At 39.6% G+C, this 21,266-nt stretch overlaps 2 protein-coding genes across 4 annotated transcripts in view; one reads left to right on the top strand and one right to left on the bottom strand.

Annotated features, from left to right (window-relative positions):
* PCMT1 (protein-L-isoaspartate (D-aspartate) O-methyltransferase) overlaps positions 1-7,880 on the top strand; it is a 33,794-nt gene extending 25,914 nt beyond the window's left edge. For all 3 annotated transcript variants that reach the window (XM_089530205.1, XM_089530204.1, XM_089530203.1), the window contains one exon: positions 7,102-7,880. The gene's annotated coding sequence lies outside the window, so the exon portion shown is untranslated. The remainder of the gene's footprint in view (positions 1-7,101) is intronic.
* A 2,886-nt stretch (positions 7,881-10,766) lies between these two features.
* Positions 10,767-21,266, bottom strand: part of LOC149311009 (low-density lipoprotein receptor-related protein 11-like) — a 28,482-nt gene continuing 17,982 nt past the window's right edge. The window contains exons 6-8 of the mRNA XM_089530199.1: positions 20,662-20,832; positions 16,443-16,544; positions 10,767-13,866 (exon numbers count right to left, since the gene is read on the bottom strand). Coding sequence (XP_089386325.1) covers positions 13,712-13,866; positions 16,443-16,544; positions 20,662-20,832 — 428 coding nt within the window. The 3' untranslated portion in view covers positions 10,767-13,711. The remainder of the gene's footprint in view (positions 13,867-16,442; positions 16,545-20,661; positions 20,833-21,266) is intronic.

Genomic DNA, 21,266 nt, shown 5'->3' with positions numbered 1-21,266 from the left:
CTGCACTATAGACTCTAAAAGTGTGAGGTAAATTTAACATTAAGTAAAACTGAGCATTCACAGAAATGGAAAGAGATAGAAACATCTTTGTACAAATTAACTAATTAATGAACTGATTAATTTTGCTGAGTTGTTTTCTGTTGAAGGTCCATTGTATTGTGGGAGCAGTATCAAGCTACTATTTTTAATATAAAAATGCTGGAACAGTATGATAAGCTAGAAGATGGCAGTGTCAAAATGAAGCCTCTGATGGGAGTGATATATGTGCCTTTAACAGATAAGGAGAAGCAGTGGTCCAGGTGGAAGTGATATATATCACTTATATTTTAATTCTTATAAAGATTCGTTCAACTTATTTGTCCTATGTGGGAAATATATACTGTAGCCTGTGGGTGATTAAAGCCTACCAAAAACTGGTGTAGAAAGCTTATTTCATGTTAACAGGCTTAAATGGCCACAGACCTAGTTCATATGCCTGAATTGCCAAGGAGATATAAATGTTAATAATTTTATTATGTTATTATATCATTATATTAATCTCTGGATGAATATTTTGAAGCTTTCTAATTTATTACAGTGGGCCTTTGGTATGCACTGAGGTTTGGTTTCAGGACCCCCTATGAGTGTCAAAATCTGTGGATGCTCAAGTGCCATTAAATACAGTGGTGTAGTAAAATGGTGTTTCTGATATAAAATGGTAAAATCAAGGTTTACTTTTTGGAATGTATATATCTTTTTGAATATTTTGAAGCTGTGGATTTTTGAATCCATGGATAAAAAATCTGTAGATACAGAGGGCTGGTTGTATTAACAGTTGGAAATTTTATTACTTGTTTAAAGTGTTTCTGACAGTTGTTTCCAGATGAAGAGTGTATTCAGCTACTATATTTATACTAGTTGCTGAGTTCATAGTAGAGCCATAAATTTGTTACGGGTTCTACTTGTGTCTTCTTTAGCCTGAAAAACTACTGGCAATGGGTAGATTTTTGTAGCTCTAATCTTTGTTAGATTCTACGGAGGTTGCATATAGGGCTATGTCTTCATTGCTGCTGCTAAGATTTGGGATAGCAATTTGTGATGTGTGACTGTGATTAATATGGGTAAGAGAGGAGAGTGGAGAGAAATCACACTGCTGCATTAGTAGTTGGGAAGGCAGAAATCTGGTGCATTGCATTACATAGCATCACATTTTCATAAATCTCATTATTGAACTCGTTTTTTTGTTTGTTAATTGAAGAGGGGGCCTCAACAAGAAGTTCAGTTGAGAATGTTCCTAGATATTCATAATTACATATTTTAGCAGTCAGAGGGCAGTTAAATCTTGAAGGTTTTGTAGTATTATTATTAAGGATATTGTTTAATGGAGTTCAAAACATTAGAACAGTATTTTTCAAAATGGCAGCTTACAGTCATAGGGAAACAAGCCCAAAGCCAGCGTGCTGAGGAAAATAAAATGAAGAATGAAAGGCTATGACTGTTGACTGAACAGGCTGGCCAGTAGAGTTATACAGTACTTTACATTTCAGAGACTCTGTCATAGGCATCTTCATGCTTGGAAGGATCAGCTATGTTTGTAGTGGTTTGCACACAATTAGATTTGGGCTTGTTCAAATAACACCTTTTTCTTCAAAAGCCATAACTTTTTCAACACACTCCTTTGGTGGTAGACATGGCTGTCATTGCAAGGTAATGCTAAAAACAGCCCATACTAATATCAATCATTGAACTAAAGAACACATAAACCCAGTATACCAGTGCTTACCATGTATATAAAACATTAAACATTTTAATTGAACACATAAATGCTGTCATTAGGAAATAATATTATTTTTTGCATTTTCCAGTCTCTATAGCTATATTAAACATTGATTGTGCAGAACAAACATTTAAAGTGCTATGAAAAAGTGGTGAAAGTTGTTCGGCCAGAAAAAGACAGCTCTTCACAAGACCATGACAAGACAAAGGCTCAGCAATCTCTGCTGCTGTTACTTTGCCACACTGTGCACTCCAGATCATTGTATTCCTTTTACTCTTACAGTATCTTCCTCAACAGTCATGCCACTTTGGATTCTCATTTTGCTCTGTAGTCTGGCCTTCAGTTTCCATGTATCCCACAATTTGGACCTGCAACAATTTTTATTTATGACCTCTGTTGTTGTTCCTTTAATCTTTCTATGGGTGAATGGGGAATTTTGGAGGGTCTGGAGGCCCCTTTTCCATTTGTCAACATCCACTGCTCCAAAGTTTGCTCAAATGATGGAGGAAAATATAATAACTGGAAGTCTGCTTCAACCAAGGTAGTTTACAACAAAGTGTTACTAGGTACAGTATGCCCAGTCTCTCATTTAGATGTTTCATGTGTTGAACCCTCTCTACTGCGTACATTTCTGATTATTGGATTTTGTCTTTAAAGGGAGAGAGGAGAATGAATACAGAGTATCCCAGCAATTTTATTAACCTGCCCACCACAGGAAAATATGGAATTAAAAAGAAAAATGCCTGAATATCCAACATTTTAAAAATTAAGAAAAACCCCTCCCAAAATGGCAAAAAAAGTATTTGAAGATGCTTTTTTTTGGTTTTCAGTAACTAAAAGAAGATACTGTTGGATTTCGGGAGTTGCTGTTCCAGAGGCCCTCATGATTCCCACAACTGTATTTAAACAACAGCACATTAGACAAAAATTAAACAGAGTAAGGTCCAAAACACGCTGCAGAAATAATCCAGTTTGAGACTGCTTTAACTGTCCTGGCTCAGTGCTAGCGAATCCTGGGAATTATAGTTTTACTGGATTATTTCTGCAGTGTGTTTTGGACCTGAATCTCTTTTGCCAGAATTGCATATGCATATGTAGCATTAGATGGAATTAAAAAGAAAATACTTCTTGTTCATTTTTATAGCCTGTTGTAAAAGAACAACACTTTACTTTCTTGTTTTCCTCTCCACCCCAGCATCTTTTAACAAGCTTTGCATTTGAAAATGGATATTCCTCCCCCAACACACTTGTATCTCAATTTTCTGAAAACATATGTTAATTTAAATTATGTCAGATTTTGATCCTGCAGCACTGTGATTGCAATACTAAACTGAGTCACTAATAATAGAATCCCTGATGACTACATCAGTGGGAGGAACCACATGATATCCCACTTATTAATGTAGACTCTAGGCCCCTCCAGAAAATGGGAGAAGGGAATGACTGCTCCTGGAAGCTTCCAGGAATAATTCTCCTTAAGGCAAGATGCTACCACCTCATGCTTTGCTCTTCCATAAGTACGTAGTTTTATAGAACCAGAAGTTCCAAGGGAGGGCAATGGCCCTTCAACCCCCGGACTCTGTTCACCTCTGCTTTTAATAGGGGTTGCTAGGTCAGGAGCATCCTGGGCCTTGAGATTTTGAGCCCAAGCTGAGGTCTAGAGATGGCTTATGTTGAAGTCACAGGAGATAGTAATGTTATTAGGATGAGACATTAAGATGTCATTAGGCATTAGACACTTGCTTAAAGCATATAATTCAAATAAACACTGTGTCCAATGAAGGAGAAATAAAATTGGCTAAAAATTTTAAGTTTTCCAGGCTCTCCTTTGAAGGAGAGTGGGGAGACCAACATTTTCCCCAGTTCCATTTTGCAAGTATTGCTCTTAAGAACACATGTGAGTTGTGGTCCCACTCAAGGAAGTTTTCCAAGCTCTGTTTTGAACTGAAAACATACTACAGTAATTGCTTCAAAGCACACTACAGCATCAGCAGCACACAAGAAAGAGTGAGAGAAGAAAAATTCCAAGGTGATGATATCCAAGGTGATAACTCATATAACAGTTAACGTGATTTAAAGAAAATGTTCCCTTTGTTCTTGTGACATATTGCCTCTGTAAGCACACATGCTAATGCAATTGCTTTGGTTCTCTCAAAATGAAACTGGCTAGTGTTATGAATAATCCTGTGTGATGATCCTGTGGGCCTACAACTACTGAAGTTGCCCTTTCCTTCCTCCCTCAAAGATCCAAGCTGTACAATACTTTACTAGCCTGATGTTATTTAGAACTGAAACATTATTTCCTTTGTATCACTTTTAAATGCTTATTTTTTTAGTTACACATAGCTCTTTGGAGCTTCATATAGTACAGGGGTAGGCAACCTTTTTGAGCCGGGGGCCGGTTTGCTGTCCCTCAGACAACTGGGGGGGGGGGGGAGAGGCAAAAAATAAATAATTAAATAATTTTTAAAAAAATAAATAAATAAACCGGGACAAATGTAGGACAACATTTCAAATGGAGGGCACTTTTAAAAAATGGAGGGCACGCAAAAAAATTGTTGATTTTTTAAAAAATGTTAATATAAATGCATGTTTCTGAGGCTTCTATAGACAATTGCCCCCCCTTGCCCCCTTGCGTGAGAGGCCAAAGGCCCCGGTGGCAATCGGCAGCAGGACCGGGCTGGGACCGGTCCCAAGGCCTCGCTGGGCCGCATCTGGCCCACGGGCCGTTGGTTCCCTACCCCTGGTATAGTACAATCCAATATAGGTCTACTCCTAAGTAAACGCTGATTTAAGTGAGACATACTCTCAGGCAAATGCATATAGAATTGCAATTTCAGCCTTAATCTTGGTGAGAATAGCAGGTGGAGAATATGCAGAAATAAGTCTTATTGTTTTCAGTTGAATTTACTGTCTCTTGCTCAGAAGGTATCCTTTCTGCTCCCTTACCAAAAGGAAAAAAAATTGACAGGGATCTTGTGCCTGTACATAACTGATATCAACACCAAATGGGAAAAAGCCTAATCATCAATAGTGGATCTCCTCCCTGACCAAAAAGGGAGAGGAGAGGAGAGGAAGCTATGGTAGGAAGAACAGAGAGGTGCTGTTGCTTGCCCAAGATGGTTTCTGTGGCATGAAGACATGTGCACATGCACATAGACCAGAAACTGACCATCTGTGACGGAGAATGGAGAGAGACATGACTTTGCTAATGAGGCAGGAGATCTCTGGTGTGGGAGGGGAACAAAAAACGTGAAGGTTCATGGGACAGCAAAATGCCCCAAAGTAGTAAATGTGGTCAGAACTGACTTAAATTGTGCCTTTAATTCAGCATAGAAAATGTGTTATGATTGTAGGAGTGGTTGATGATGACCTCAGATATTGGCATATATCGTGAATCTAGGATTTAAACCTTGAGAACATTAGTAGCCACATTTAGTGCCACAGTAATGCTGTGTGAATTTGCCTGTTTTTTTCAGTAGCTTCTATCTGAATGTTTCCTCTTGGTTCTATAATTAAAATGTAGTGTATATTAGTCTCAACTGTGTACAAAACTATGTCTGGGTATTTGGACGTGCAACAAATACTTTAAAAGTATCTTTATTTCTACTTCTGTTACTTCAGAAATAGGAGACGCAGTTATTTTATTTAATTCAAAATGAATTTCATTTGGAAATTTGGTTCAAAATTAAGTAAAAATTTCATTAAAAAATAGTGGGCATTTACTTAACACATACCATGAGATTACATAACTAATTGGAGCAAACAATAATGATCTGTAAAATAAAAGGCAGTGGAAAAAGAGGAAGACCATATTACCTAGTGGATGGAATGGTTCAAAGAAGCCATAACACTTGAGCTTGTTGATGACCAGGGCTTTTGGAGTTCTGTCATTCATAAGGCCATTGGAAGTTGAAGATACCTTGATGGCAGATAATGTGAACAACAACAGTTCTGCTTATGTGTTGGCAATGTTAATTGGCAAACCATTTAAGAGATAACTAAAATGTGTAATTTTGCTGTTATAAAAGATCTTCAGGCATGTTTGCAATGTTTGGTGGGAGGGGGTCTGATTATCTTATCAAACCATAAAGCCTCATGTACTAGTTCCTTGGTTATAGGCTTGGCAGACAGTGTGAATCCACCTGATTGAGTAGGCCCGTGATATGAGATAACAAATGCTGCATAAAGCAGTAACTTTCTGGATAATGTTTTTCACTTTTCCAGCTATGCCTTTTAGAATTCAGTTGTGCATGCTGCCATTTCATGCTAGAATACTGCAAATGTAAGTGCTTTTGGATATAGATGCTATGTGATTCATAGGCATATAGTGGCATTTTCTATGTGCTGATGGCGTCAATGGCTTTATTTAGTATGTTATAAATGTGGACTTAAAATAGCATGAGTAAACATTTCTAGAACTGGTATCCTCATAGAAGTAAATTAAAATACAAATTAAAGATCAACTATAATACAAAATCAAGCAAGCATGATTTATATGGTGTTGCTAATCATTTCACAGGTATTTGAATACTAAATCTAATAGTTCTTGCTAGAGGATCTACAAAAATCTGTTCCTGTCTGAGCCTAGTCTTCATTTCACATCTGTTATTGACACAGATTTTATTGAATACTAGACTTATAAATTTAGATGAGGGCACAACTAGCATTAGTTTTATCATTTGTGGAACACTAATTGCCCAGCTCCTGCTGACATCCTTACCTCATTGTCCCATGGTTGACAAAGACATCATTCTTCCTGATAAGGAGTTTAAAGTGAGGTAAAGCAACTTCTCAGAGTCACATCGTGAGACTTGAACTGAAAATCCTTGTTTCTGAGTCCACCATTTTACTGAATCCACCAGATTAGTATAGAATTTCTTCCAGATAGTCCATCCTGTCCCCCACCCCCACCCCACCCCCCAAAACCAGTGATGGGAGGCAGTGAAAACTATAATGAATAAAGAGAGGATTTAACCCTGTTTCTTCATGCTTTTCTACTCCAAATCTTCTCCTCGTTATAGAGGCCACCACCACACCAGGGGTTGCATGCATTTCATGACTAATGGCCCATAATGATCTCTATGTTTTGGACAGGAGAAATGTCAGTAAAAGGAAATACTGTCAACATTATTAAGTCTACATTTGAATTCAGTTTCATACTTGGCAGCTTTTTGTACCAAGAATAATTGGACCATAATTGCAAAGTAATCTCTTCAGTAAAGGGTTTGCAGAAAGAAAGCAAAGGCATCCATTTCAGGGAAAACTAGGTAGCCATATAATTTATTTTAAAGAGCAAATTTAAAGACTAGACGTGTAATTTTTGCTTTTTTGTATTTTTGCAGGGATGAAATGTAAAAGCTACATCATCTGACCCAAACATAGTGTTAACAGTGGACTGCTCATCTCCAAATCCTAAAAGCTTTTTCAACACCAACAGCATTGCAGCTTGTTTTGGACTCTGTTACACTGTTATGAGCATGGAAAAGTGTGGTGTTTTTATTTTGTAGAGATTTAATGCAAGTTAATGAACTGATGGAAATTTAAATTTGGGCATGTGTTTCTTTTCAACATGCCCTTATTTTCACCTGTTTAAGAAGTGAAGTATGTCTGGAGAAATTCAGATAAACCTGCAATTTCTTTTATTTTGGACTTGGAAACTTTTATGAACACTTATTTCTGTTCATCCATCAAACTGCTTATCTGCACTTTCTGACACTACATGCACACTATAAGATTCTTTGTGTTCAGCTGTCTTCTAGATGCTACTTAAAGGAGATGAAGTTCTCCAAAGCTGTCAGCGTGGCGTCATAGATTAGCATGTAGTTTATACAATCAGCTGCTTTCCTCTCTTTACAAATCAAAAATCATGTATATAAACTTCAAGACATCAGAAGTGACAGCTCTTGTTGTAGACACTGCTGTTCAGGATGGACATAACTGACATAGTTTTCTCCCCTTCCCTTGTACAGTAACTTGGAGATTCTTAGTTATGTATTGTTTCTAGCTGACTTGCAGACTTGATGTACCTGGGTTTAAAATAACAAATACTGTGTAAGCTATGTCCTAATCGTTGAACGGTTTATGCAGTGCTGCTTTGCCAAATAAAACTGAAAACAAAAAAGTGTTGCAAATAATTTCTTTGAGTGGGAAAGTTCCTTGGTTGTTGACCAGTTGCTATGGAATTGAGCACAGTTCACTTTCAAAAATCTGAAATTATTCATGTGATCTTCATATTGCATTTGTTGTTCTGTGCCTTCAAGTTGTTTCTGATTTATGGCAACCTTAAGGAGAACCTATCACAGGATTTTCTTGGCATGTTTCTTCAGAGGGGGCTTGCCATTGCCATGCTCTGAGGCTGAGAGAGTGTGACTTGCCCAAGTTCACCCAGTGGGTTTCCGTGGCCGAGCAGGGACTTGGAACCATGGTCTCCAGAGTTATAGGGGCTGAACAGACAAGCTTTTAATGCCAGCCTCGGGACACAGTGATGGCGGGGTGGCCACACAACGGACACCCCGACTCCATCCCAAAGCCAGTCATGCTGCCCACCCAAACATATGGCGGGCAGCGTTATGGTGCTCCTTTGGCGTGGTGTTCAGAATGACGCATTCCAAAAGGAATGCCAGAAAGTGCTGTGGCAGCGGCAAAGGCACCCTTTTTCCGGCTCCAAAAGGAGTGGCATTTTGCCATTCTTTTTAGGGCTGGAAAGACGCCAGATCAGGGTTGTGGTGTGTAGTTGTTGCGGCCCCAATCTGGTAAGGAAAGGGACGGTGGGACACTTCTCCAAATGGGCAGACTGTGTAGCCCCATAGTCCAACATTCAAACCACTACACCACACGGACTCATAGTGCACTAGGAGTCAGCAAATGGGAGCCTGTGTATATTGCATGTGGGTTTGTTTTGCAGTTCCAAACTTTAGTCTTCCAGATATTTTGGACTTCAGCTCCCAGAATTCCCAATTGTAGGCCAAACTGGCCGAGGCTTCTTGGAATTAAAATCCAAAACACCTTGAGGAGCAAAGTTTGGAAAACACTGTCCTAGACCATCCCATGGCCCCTGCATCTCCCAGTACTGAGGGAATGAATTTAGCTGATTGGCATTGGTGGCTAAAATACATTCTCATCTGAATTTTTTTTTTTTTTACTGATTTTTAGGGCAGGGCAGTCCAGCATAGGTGAAAATAAGTCCTTTCACACTGCATTTGCTAATCAGCACTAGTAAAATATCTTCATTTTCTCCTGGTACATTTATCACTGATAAACCACTGAAAATAGATCTGCTGGGTGTGTGTGTGTGTGTGTCAAAGTAAATGGAAGATTTGCATTTTCACCAAATTACTGTATTATTCTACAGTTACACCACTATAGTGCTGATTGGGAAGTCCCATTATATTGCTGGGGAAGTAGAATCCAGGTAATTCTAGAAAAATATATTTTGAGGGGAGGAAAAGCTTTGTTTTGCTACTGTTATAGGCCAGGCAAGGAGGTACTGGTTTTACGCCTGCAGAAAGAAAATCCAAATCTATTGTTCTTCAACTGCCTTACTTTAGTCAAGTTGAACAGGATATTATGGGAGCAAGGAATACGTATTTGAACTTGATAGAAGCATAGTTTCAACATGCTCAAAGTTGTGCTGTTTTGGGGATCAAGATCCAAAAGTGTATGTACTATAAATTTACTGCCAGTCAGCATGGTATTAGTGGCTAGGAAATTTAGTAATGATGAGCGCGTGCTAGGGTTAGAAAGGGGCATCCTTTCTGGACGCCCCTAACCCTAGTACGTGCTCTGCGCGTAGAAAATGGCGGCGTCCGTTCCACACGGCCGTCGCCATCACTATGTCACGACCGCACCGCCTCCAAACGAGGCGGCGCGGTTGTGACGTATTGGGGCCGTGCCAGGGCGCCCTTTCCGCGACCCCGGAAGGAGCTCCTTTTCGGAGCTGCTTCCTGGCTTTGTGTCACTGGGCGCAGCCTTCAGACGGCTGCGCCCAGTGATGCAGAGGAGAAAGGGGCCAAGCAGCCCCTTTCTCCTCCCTGCCGTCGCGGGGTGTCCTTGGGGCTTGGAGCCCCAAGGACACCCCTTTCCAGGCGGCAGGGAAGCGGCGTTTTGCCGCTTTCCCGCGGCCTGGAAAGCGGCGGATTGGGGCCTCAGCAGCTGCCGCTCTGGCTGCTGAGGCCCCGATCCGGCGGGGAAACGGGCGGGTGCAGGCCACCACTTTTCGGCGGTCTGTAACCCGCCAATGTAGCCATTTATCACTGTTTACCAATGTAGCAAAACAGGTTAGCAGGAAATAAGTTACTCCACAAAAGCCTAGTTTTCACTGAGGTGATAAATAGTAAACTGCATGCCAAGTAGGTTTCTAGCCTAGACTTAAGCATATGATAGTCCTCTAGTTTTCTTGGAGTGCAGTTGAATTCACCACTGAAAAGGGAGAATACCCAGAAACCATAAACAAGGAACCACATGAATATCCTAGTTTCTTGTAGAAAAAAAGCCTGTTGGAGCATATTGCATAATCATTCTAGCAGTAGTGGCTAAACCATAGACCCCTTAGACTGAGAACATTCTTAGGCCTATAGCTTCACAAAGGAAAGAGATGCCTTGGAACCCAAGAGAAGTTGCTTTACTGCTGCTAACAGAGTTTACATTTCACGGTCCTTTTAGTTCCACATGGTCAAGAGGGGCCTCTGCCTGCACTGAGATTCTCTAAACCAACTGAACTACAACAGAGGAAACATCTGATACAAAATGTAGGCCTATCACTCTCAACATTATCACTTTTCTTTCGTATGATTTCTTAAACATCATTTGCCTGATCAAGAAGCCAGTGGAGAGCTTTCAAAGCTTGCATGATGTATTTGTGCATTTTGGATAGCCAATAAAGGTATCACTCTTTTGCAGATGGTGATTTTTATTTCAATACATGGCCAGCACTGCTACCCCTGAATATGTTTCCCAAAATTATGTAGTTCTTGTCAAAAGAAAAATGAATATTGTGCAACACACTGTATTAAGAATAAAATAGGTTTATTTTCTTTCTTTTTTTTACATAATTGGATTGGAAAATTGGGAGTCTGTGGCAAGATTCAAAATTATGATTTCATTAAAATAACATACTCAATAGTTGCATGCCTCTTCTGTAGTGATACCTGGGCCCTCAGATTTATGAAGTTGGATAAAGAAGCGAGTTCACATATAATAATTTATACTCAGGAGTTCACACTTCACATTATAACATTTCTTACAATGCAGTCAATATCAAATTCTTTAAACAAATGGACAAGCTTTTAACTGGTGTAGCTATTGCATATTTAACTTTGCTGTGAGGGTCCAATGAATAAGAGGCTTTGAAATGTCTTGGAAGTAGATAATGTATCAAGATTAAAAGGCAAACTCACTGTCCCCAGAAACAGTGGAGCAAGTTGTTGAAATGGAAACCTGGACTGTCTCTGTATTAGAGACATGAATTCTTAGAAGTGGCAGTGCCAGTTCAGAAAGAAGGCAGATACCACATTTAATGTTAATTTCAGTTTACTAATTAACCCCTAATCATCCCTGTAATTAGAAAACTAGCATAGTAGAAGGCAAACTTTGCTATTGTATTTCTCCATGCTATGCTAATTTTATAAAAATTATTCAAGGGATGATTTGTGTAAGGGAATATTTTAAGTGTACCCTCAACAGTTGTCTAAAATGATCCATTTTCTTCTACCACTTTGATGTTCTAGTACCTCTTTCTAGGCAGTAGGGCCTAATCTGCTTTTATGAAATCCAGCACTTCCATGCTGTAGTTTATTCCCTATGGCAAGGAAGAAGCATCTTCCAGAAGAAAGACAAAAGGTCAAAAACATTTTCTTTTGGGTTTTTCTCCCTTCAGGCTGCTAAAGTGCTATAGTATTTCTCCATGCTGTACAAATTACTAACAGATATGGATGGACAACTATATTACCAAAAACATGGACTGGTAACTGTTTGAGAGGCAAGGTAAACACTATTACTAATTTTACCACAGTCACTTCTTTTAAAATCTGAAAAATGTAGGGATGAAAAGGGAATAGACTGAATAGCTTTGAAATGGGAGGAAAGGAGTATAAACTTGAGATGACACACTTCTATCTAGAGCTATTAGGTAGGGCCACAGTAATCTGTTACATACTTATTTTAAAGCAGTGTGATAGAATTGTCATGTCTTGCTGCAAAAGACAGGAAGAGAGAAGTTTAACAAATATAAATATGAAGGATTATAATAAAGGCTCCCAGTGTATAAGCTAAGGTTGCACAGCTTTTCCCTGGACCATTCAACAGTGTATAGACAAGAGTGAGAATTTTATGGCTCTTCAGATGTTCTTGAACTCTAACACCTAGCATTCGTCACCACTGGCTCTATGGGCCAAGGTTGCTGGGACCTGCAGTTCATTGTGTAAAGGGCAGTTTTAAATCTCATTCCAGCTACACCTTGCAATGCAGCAGGAGCTTACATCACTGAGAATAGCAGGGCAAAATGCTGCCAGGCATTTTGCCTGCTATGTCACCACAAAACTGTATCCCAATTTTAATTAAATATAATTTAACTAGGCCACTTTCTAGTCTGACTAGGGCCTCTGGACATGTAAGTTTAAATGAGCGGTTACAAACTGAGGTCTAAACCCAACTCCCAGCTGTGAATGGTAAGTCAACATTTATGTAAGCCTGATAGATTCAGTTGGATTTAGGCCAAAATATCCTGTTGTAGCAACTTCCTAAATTCAGCAGTTTCTACAAACAGTAACATAACTTCCATTTGGACACATCTTGAACTGATAATCATGGCGGGATACATACCACCAAAAAGAGGTGCCTCCTCGGTGCCTCTCTTTCCTGCACAGGAGCGCCACAGCATACAAACTGCGCAGCGCTGCTGCGCAGGAAAAAAGCCTGAAAAGACGGCTCCTTTTTGTGGTGCGCAAAGCGCCAGAGACAGGGTGGTTGCATCGCAGCTGCGCAGCGCCGTTTGGAGGCTGCACAGCTGTGACGTAACTGTAATGCGCCGCGTCTGGCAGGCATGCTACAGCGGTGGCGCCCTCATCACATGCGAGGGCTCCCAGGCGTGTGGGCGCTCCACCCACCAGGCAGCCCTCGCACGTGACGAGGGCGCCTCAAATGCCCGTCCATGCAGCGCACATGCCAAGTAATTTTTAAAAAATAAATCCTGTAAAGAACTAAATTAGTAAGGAAACATCCTTATGGGAAGAAAGGAGGGGGAGTACTTTCTCACTTAACACCTGATCCTGTGAGCCAATGCAATAGAAAATAATCAGAATCTAGTACCACTACGGGAGTTGTGCATTTCAGATATTGCAGAACTAAAACTCCCAATATTCCTCATCAGTGGCTATGCTGATTAGGGCTAATGTGAGTTGCACTCCAACAATTCTCACTCCTGATTAATATGACTGATGGAATAGTCCACAGCCTGATGTATTCCAGTTACTGGCACCATGATATCAGTGCTTACACTGGTACAGTGACATGGCATAACCATTCCAGAAATAGACACCAGTATTGGTGTTGTAACATTGCACAAAGCTATTTTACAAAACGGAATTGGGTAAATATGGTGCGTAAAGAGAGGGCAGCAGGTTTAGGAGTTCGAAAGACATTTCAGAAACCACAGAGGAAGCTCAAGTGGCATGACCCTGCATACCCGAAATTGCAATAAGATGTTTCTGTGAGAAATAATAAATTTGGTATTCATCTTACTGCCAATCAAGCTAGTCCTAGAACTCTGCAGGGAAGCAACTCAGTATGCTGTTGCACATATATGCACTTACTCTACCACAGATCTCAAAAGAAATTTACAGAAAGTAGTTGATGCTTCTTCATCTTAAACATGAGTTTTTCATTGTCAAAAATGATGAAAGAGGCACACTTTCATTTTGGAAAGCTTGAGAGAAAGGAAGTAACCTGAATCCTGCTTTACAGATACATCCCATTTATGAGGTAATCTGATTCCTCTGACATAATGGGCCGTGCTTTCTTAAGTTTCTGTCGCACTAAACGCAATCGACAAGCTACCATGAGCAGCAGCAAAGTAGTGATGGCCAGCCCCAAAGCCAATGGCAGTACTGCACCTGAAAGAAAACAGCAGCTAATAAACATTAACACTGAAACTCTTAAAAATGCTATATTGCCGAGTAACATAATTCTGAAGCAAGTGTATGTATACCAGCTCATCTGACATCATCCTGCATTGGCCACTGGCCCACACACTGAAGGATTAGCAAAAGACTAGCAGGCAATCATTTTACTATGTGCTGTAATGCAGTTTCAAGTTTTGTTGAGCACCATTCAAGTTCAGTCCTGGAGCTTAGGAGAAAGATCGTGAACAACCTGGCAGATACTAAGAATGAAGTGGGTGTTTCCTCCCTTTGTGCATGAATAATTTAAGCATAAATATATTTGTTCTCACATACAAAACCCTGCTGTACAAGATCACAGGGGATTATGTACAGTTTCTGAGCACAATTCAAATTTTGGGACTTGGTTGGGGGAAATTCATTTGCACAACATGTGGTTTTCCTGTGTAGAAAGTGTGCATTTTGCACAAAAGACATGTATTCTTGTGCAAAAAAAAAGTTTTTGAACAGAAAATACACGCAAGCATCTCCTATGGGTTTTCTGCACAGGAAATGAAATATATATGTGCAAGTTGTATAAATGTTATGCAATTTGTGCACCTTAAGACAATTACGCAGATTTCTGTAGATAAAAAACTACATATAGTTTTCCTATAATCTAATGTTTTGCAGGATCTCTGAGTTTTTTGTGTGTGCAAAGTACACATTTCCTCTTGCAAAACACATCTTCTGTGCAGAAAGAGCAAAGGTATTATCATGCAAACCAATATTCTCCAATGAAATCTTGAAGTGTGAACACTCTCACAGTTGTTCTTTTTTCCCCTTACTAAGGTCTCTCAACACTTTTGTTGTCAATGGTGTGAATATCAATAAGTATTCTTCACATTCCCACTTTAGTCTAATGAAATCGTTTTTGAAAACTCTTACCATTCAGACACACCAGATGCTCATGGGAGTGTTGTGGGTTTTTGTACTAGTGGGTGTGAGACAGCAGATATGGGAAGAGCCATTTGAAGCTCATACACCTCATTTTTAAAAAAAAAAAATCAATTTTTTATTAACACTAATATGCTTTTCTGCTTCTGTTAAATGAAATAGCTTCATAATACTTCCATGCTATAATGTTCATTTTTCTAAAACGGTACTAAAATTACTATGTTACTATAATGCAATTATTTAAAATATATATTTAAAATGATTTAAAATGCTTTCAGGTTACCATGTAACATGGGATACTCCCAGACAAGAATTTATTATATAATCAACCTGCTTCATTCCCAGGAGGTCAAGAAGGTGTCGTTTTCTACTTTTAATCCACCCATGTCTTTTGCTCATTTCTGCCTCTTAAAGAAGACAGATTCACAGTGTCATTCCATTTATAGCACTAGAAGCTATCCATCTGGAACCCCTCTTGATTAATGCTGATGGCCAGAAAATATTCACTTAAAATTATTAAATAATAAAACCTGAAAGCAAGACACTGTTGTACTGCTATCACTCTTCCACACACACACAAAATAAATTTAAAAATAAAAAAAAAATCCAGGGAAGCATGTTAGCATAAAAATATCAATAAAAAGGGGGAGGGAAATGGGCTCCTAAAGCAATCCCTACCACAATACCCTAATGATACCAGATCCTGTCTGATCTTGGAAACTAAAAAAACAGGGGGTCAACTCTAGTTAGTACTTGGATGGGAGACTGTCAATGAATACCAGGTGCTGTAGGTTGGTAGAAGAAAATTCTATGAAATTTATGGGGTTGCCATGCGTCGACAGGCAGCAGTGAAGCCACATGCAGATCTACACACTGCAAACGGGTACAAAACAATCAAAGTGCTAGAACAACCTCCCTATGAGACATTTGGAGCTGTTTTATCTTAGAAAAAAGGCAAGAAAAGATAGATTTCATGTGTTGGAGAGAACATGGATAGAGATATATTTCTTCTTCTTCTCTCATACCAGAAACCAGAGTTGTCATCTGAAGCTATGGGAGGGAGATTCAGATTTGATAAAAAGACATTTATAGGCTGTATCCGCAGAACAGAAACAATCCAGTTTGACACCACTTTAAATGCCATGGAATTGTGGGATGCATAGTTTTGTAAGATATTTAGCTTTCCCTGGTGCCATAACAAATTACAGTTCCTAGAATTCCATGGCACTGAGCCATGACAGTCAAAATTGTGTCAAACTGGATTATTTCTACAGTGCAGATGCAGCCATAGAGTGCATAATTAAACTACTCAGAGATGTTGTGATGGCAACCAACTTATGACAGCTTTAAAAGACAGATTCATGGAGGATAAGCCTATCAGGGGCAAGGAGTCACAATGGCTATACATCACTTCCAATATCAGAGGTCACATGTCTTTCAACACCATTTGCTGTTAAACCCAAGGAGGGTGCTTTTGCATTCATGCCCAGATACATGCTTCCCAAAAGCATTTGGATGGCCACTATGTGATCAGAAGTCTGGAGTAGATGGGCTTTTAATCAAGTCCTACATGGCTCTTAAATGCTTAGCTCAAACCTAATTCCATGGTAAGGAAAATGTAATCTCATAATTACCTGCTTCTGGAACTGGATGGCTTTTTTCAGTTTTAGTGCCCTTTAACAATGCAATGTCAGTTTCATCCTTATCATCTGTGCCTTTCCCTGAGGTTCTAGACTCTGAAAACATTAATTAGATGATTATATCTATTATGATTCAGGAATAATTTGCACCATAATCTGTATTAACGCCTCCATTTCAGTTACTACAGTAAATACTGACATTAATTTTCTTAAGATTTATAAAAAGAAAACTTACTAAATATTAGAAAGGATTAACAGAATATAAAAAATTGAAGAAATAGAAGACATTTGCTTTTTGTTTCTTGCCCAACCATATTTTGTATTGTGTTAACATTATATATGTAAGTTAAAGCTCACGGAAAACAAACAACACATATTAGCATGTTAGACACTGACACAGCATGCAGGTTGCATGTTCTAGGCAGAGCTTTTCAAAATGCCCTTTGTTTAGGGAGGGTTCATATGAAATTAAGCCTTCATTCAACTGAAATAAATGGTATTTTAAAAATACAAATTTGTCCTGAGTAACATGTTCTACTGATTTCAGTGGGAATGTGTCATCAAGGCTGCAGTCCAATAAATGAAGGATGAGAACTGTGTAGTTCTCCAGCTCTTGCTGAACTATAGCTCTCAACATTTCTCCCAGTATTGCTGGGAGTAGCAGTCCAGCATCATCTGAAGGGGTGTATAATGTGTATCCCTTGCTATACATTTATGTATGTATGTATGTATGTATGTACTGGATTTATAGCCCACCTTTCTCTCCAAATGGGATTTATCTAGTGACACTTACTTCTAAGTACACATGTATAAGATTGTACTATTTATTCTTGATCACACTCACTGTTTATATACTGACTTCCAGGTAAAAACAAACAAACCTGCAAGTGGTTTACACAAACCACCAAAAACAATTAAAACATAGGCTGCTGCCACACTGCAGAATTAATGCAGTTTGACATGGCTTTAACAGTCATAGCTCCATCCTATGGAATCCTGGTATTTGTAGTCTGTTGTGGCTCTGTGGCAGGAAAGGCTAAATATCTCACAAAATTTCAAATCCCAGGATTCCATACCATTGACCCATGGCAGTTAATGTGGTGTCAAAATGCATTAATCCTGTAGTGTATATATACAGCTATAGTGACATATTTAATCCACAAGTTTTACTACAGTTTAGCCTCTGCTCATTCTCTTAAGTCTCATGGACCTCACTGGTCTGATATTACCAACAGCTTATGGAACAGATGATTTTCTTCCAAGTGCTGGGGAAACAGTAAAAGTTGCTCTTTCTCAGCATTCCTGTTGCTAAGACTACAGTGGCCAAAGGGGAATAAGTCTCCTGCTCTGGCAATGTGATACCAAGCACCAGACCCGATAACATAAAAGGTTATGTGTCAGATGTGGGCAAGCTTCTCCTCACCTTACAAAAATCTTAGACACGCTTTAGGAAAGTGGCAATATAATTGGTCCAGTAAAGAGTCTGAGTGAAAAAAATAGATAGGTGGCTGGGCAAGGAAGCAGATTGGATGAATTCTTTCATAGCCCATCAAACTATTATGAACCTAAAAAAACAATGTACAGTAGCTGATTCAGCACTAGTGTAACATCACACATTCTGGCACTGTGCTGTGCATACTTTCCAAGGACAGTGAGAGAGAAAACATTCTGTCAGTTCCACACAGTAGGAAAGACAGAAGTTTGGAGAACTGTCCTATCCCTTGTGGCTGGGAGCGATAAATGCTGAGGAAGCAGCTGTATCAGAACCTGACTCCTCTAGTCATAGCAGGGCCCTAGAAAAGATGAGGCTATTCTTCATCCCATAGGGCATCAGTTACAAGTGCTGGGATTCACCCTTTGAAAGTTATCTCCTTTGCTGAAAATTCACCATGATGTTGAAGTATAGGTATATCTCAGGTCCCAAACATACTGCAGAAATAATCCAGTTTGAGACCACTTTAACTGCTCTGGCTCAGTGCTATGCAATTTTGGGAATTGTAGTTTATTGTGGCACCAGAGCTCTGACAGAGAAGGCTAAATGTCTCACAAAGCTATAGTTCCCAGAATTACCTAGCACTGAGCTTTTGTAAAGGTAATGAGTTTAGTCTATACAAGACCAAGCCACCCCCAAATACTTTGGATTACAGCAGGGGAGGCTCATAATAGTACCTTATTGCTGACACAATCCAGTTGATCTCCAGCTACTATAAGGACTGTAGCTACTCAGGGAAAACAGGCAAGCTGAAAATGTGAGACACTGCTACTCAAAAAGTCATGGGGCTTCAACTCTGCAAACCCTGGTTCCACTACACCATTGTACACAAGTACTGAGATCCTGCATCATCAGAAGTAATTACTTTAATAACTTTATTACAGCCATTTGGCCAGAAGTAATTACAATGAGTGAACTCTGTCATTACATCTGATTATGCCATTCCAACACTCCACCAAAACCCAACCCTCTACCTTTTTAGTCTGGCAGGACGCCACTGAAGGGTTTTTGATGTGCTGCAGGTCAGGGCACTGTAGCACTTTCTCTTGTTTATGCAGTGTGTTTAGAACAAGTTCCTGATGCAACTGCTTGTCTCAAGGCATCCTGCAACTGGGAGAATGCTACAGTTGTCATTTCACTGTGTTGCTGCAACCCGTTGCTTGGGATGATGCCATGCGGAAATGGTAGGATCATTTGGGTCACATGCAGTCATTAACAATTATAAATGTGAATCTCTAGCAGTTATGAGATGATAAATCTCGTATCTGCAGAACAGGATTGTTGTTGCTATGTGCTTTCAAGTCACTGAAAGGCAAACCTATCATGGGGTTTTCATAACAAGATTTGCTCAGAGGGGGCTTGCCTTCAACTCTGTGGTACAACTCTGGAGACTGAGGTTCAAATCCTTGCTCAGCCATGAAAACTGACGGGATGACTTTGGGCAAGTCACACTCTTCAGTCTCAGAGAGTGTGATGTGCCCAAGGTTTCCATGGCTGTGATGTGTCCATGGGTTTCCATGGCCAAACAAGGATTTGAACCTCAATCTCTAGAGTTGTAGTGCAATGCTCAAACTACTACACCACACTGGCTGACATAAACCAGCTTACATTCACTGGCAACAACCTATCTGCAGTGTGATTGCCATAATTTACACATTCTTCCATCCAATGTTAAGAATTAGCAATATGTATCAAAATACATTGGTCTTGTGATGTTTAACATGTAACTATCACTGGCTCCCTCATTTTGGTATTAGACTACTACATTCCTCTCTTACAGTCAGGAAACATTTGCTTCATATATCATCTAGAATACCCTGAGACTGAAAAGGAAATAGTTCCTCATTTAGCATTCAAAATGTTGGAGGGAAAATGTACTTTATAATGGTGACCAGCACATCAGAATGAAGCAAAGACAAGACATGGGTTCATGACATGCACACTACTGGGAGCTATCTCTGCATATATGAACAAGCCTTGCATTGGGGAAATGGGGATTTGTAATGGCTGCCAGGAATGTAAGTTGTAATCCTATTTTGGATCAAGCCACATATGCAACTCAAAACATTTATTATGATTAATTCTGAATTCTAGTTGATCTTTCTCATGGTTTAACACAGTGACGCCCAAACTCTGGCTTTCCAGGTGTTTTTGGACTTCAGATCCCAGAATTCAGACCATTGTCCAAGATGGCTGAAGCTTTTGGGAGCTGAAGTCTAAAACACAAGGAGGACCAGAGTTTGGGAAACATTGGACAACTGCCTTTCTTATGAAGCTGCAGAATAGGAAAGTACAATATAATCAGCAAATCTGTTGTGCAAACATGGTTATCTTCCTGGATGCCACTGCTAAGTGAACTGGAGCACTTTCACACTACACAGATACAGCACTATGACTCCACTTTAACTGGCATGGAAGCATCCTATGAAATCCTGGGATTTGTAGTTTGTAGTTTGGTGAGACACTTGAGCTCTGTGGCTGAGAATTTTAAATACCCCTTCCTAAACTACAAATTCCAGGATTCCATAGGATTTTGCCATGACAGCTAAAGTGAAATCATAGCACTATAAATGTGTAAGGCCCCTGGTAAAGAAGCTCCTGCATTGTGCAGGGGCTCTGATAAAGCAGTTTCTGCAATTCCAGTGGATCTACATGAGAACAACACTGGACAATCATCCTTTTTAAAAAAAAAAAAAACACTTTGAAGTGATTGATTATTACCATGAACTTTTACACATTCAGTAAGGCAGTCAGATTCTTGAAGGAAATTGTTTTCATTGCCTTTGCAGCCACCATAGATGAAATGTATACAAGTCCCCGAAAACTCATCAAAATGCCAGCGAGGGAAGTGTCCATTACATGGGCCAGCATCAGGGTGCATCAAGCATTGCCCTGCAATTGTAATAGGAAGAGTAAGCTATAAATATGAGTATTATCTGCTGACATATAACAATAAGCCCCAAATGAGATGTTCTAATATTTACTCTTTTATATAATTTCTTTAATAGTAGTGTAACAAAATGCCCTCCCTGCCACCATCTGCCATCTGCATTTCAAGTTTTTAAGGTGGCATAGACTACGCTCTTGGTTGGTACAGGCCTGGAGAACTTATAAATGTGTCCCTTTCTTGCTCCTGTAGCTCTGAGGGGAAAATTAGGATTGGAAGAAATTTGACTGTAACTAATACAGTGATGGTACTTCTCAGGTTGTTTTCCCTTGAGAGGAGGAAGGTATGGACACACACTAGGTTGCAAGACATCAACACGGTTTGATCATGCTTCACATTCTTGTCTAAGAAATTGGTTGTTGGGGTTTTTTTTTTTGTC

The sequence above is a fragment of the Sceloporus occidentalis genome, unplaced genomic scaffold, assembly GCF_023333645.1.
Source record: "Sceloporus occidentalis isolate IW3139 unplaced genomic scaffold, rSceOcc1.0.p SCAF_6, whole genome shotgun sequence".
In the NCBI taxonomy this organism is placed as follows: domain Eukaryota; kingdom Metazoa; phylum Chordata; class Lepidosauria; order Squamata; family Phrynosomatidae; genus Sceloporus; species Sceloporus occidentalis.
Note: the sequence above shows the minus strand (reverse complement) of the source record. Positions and strands in the feature narration are given on the sequence as shown.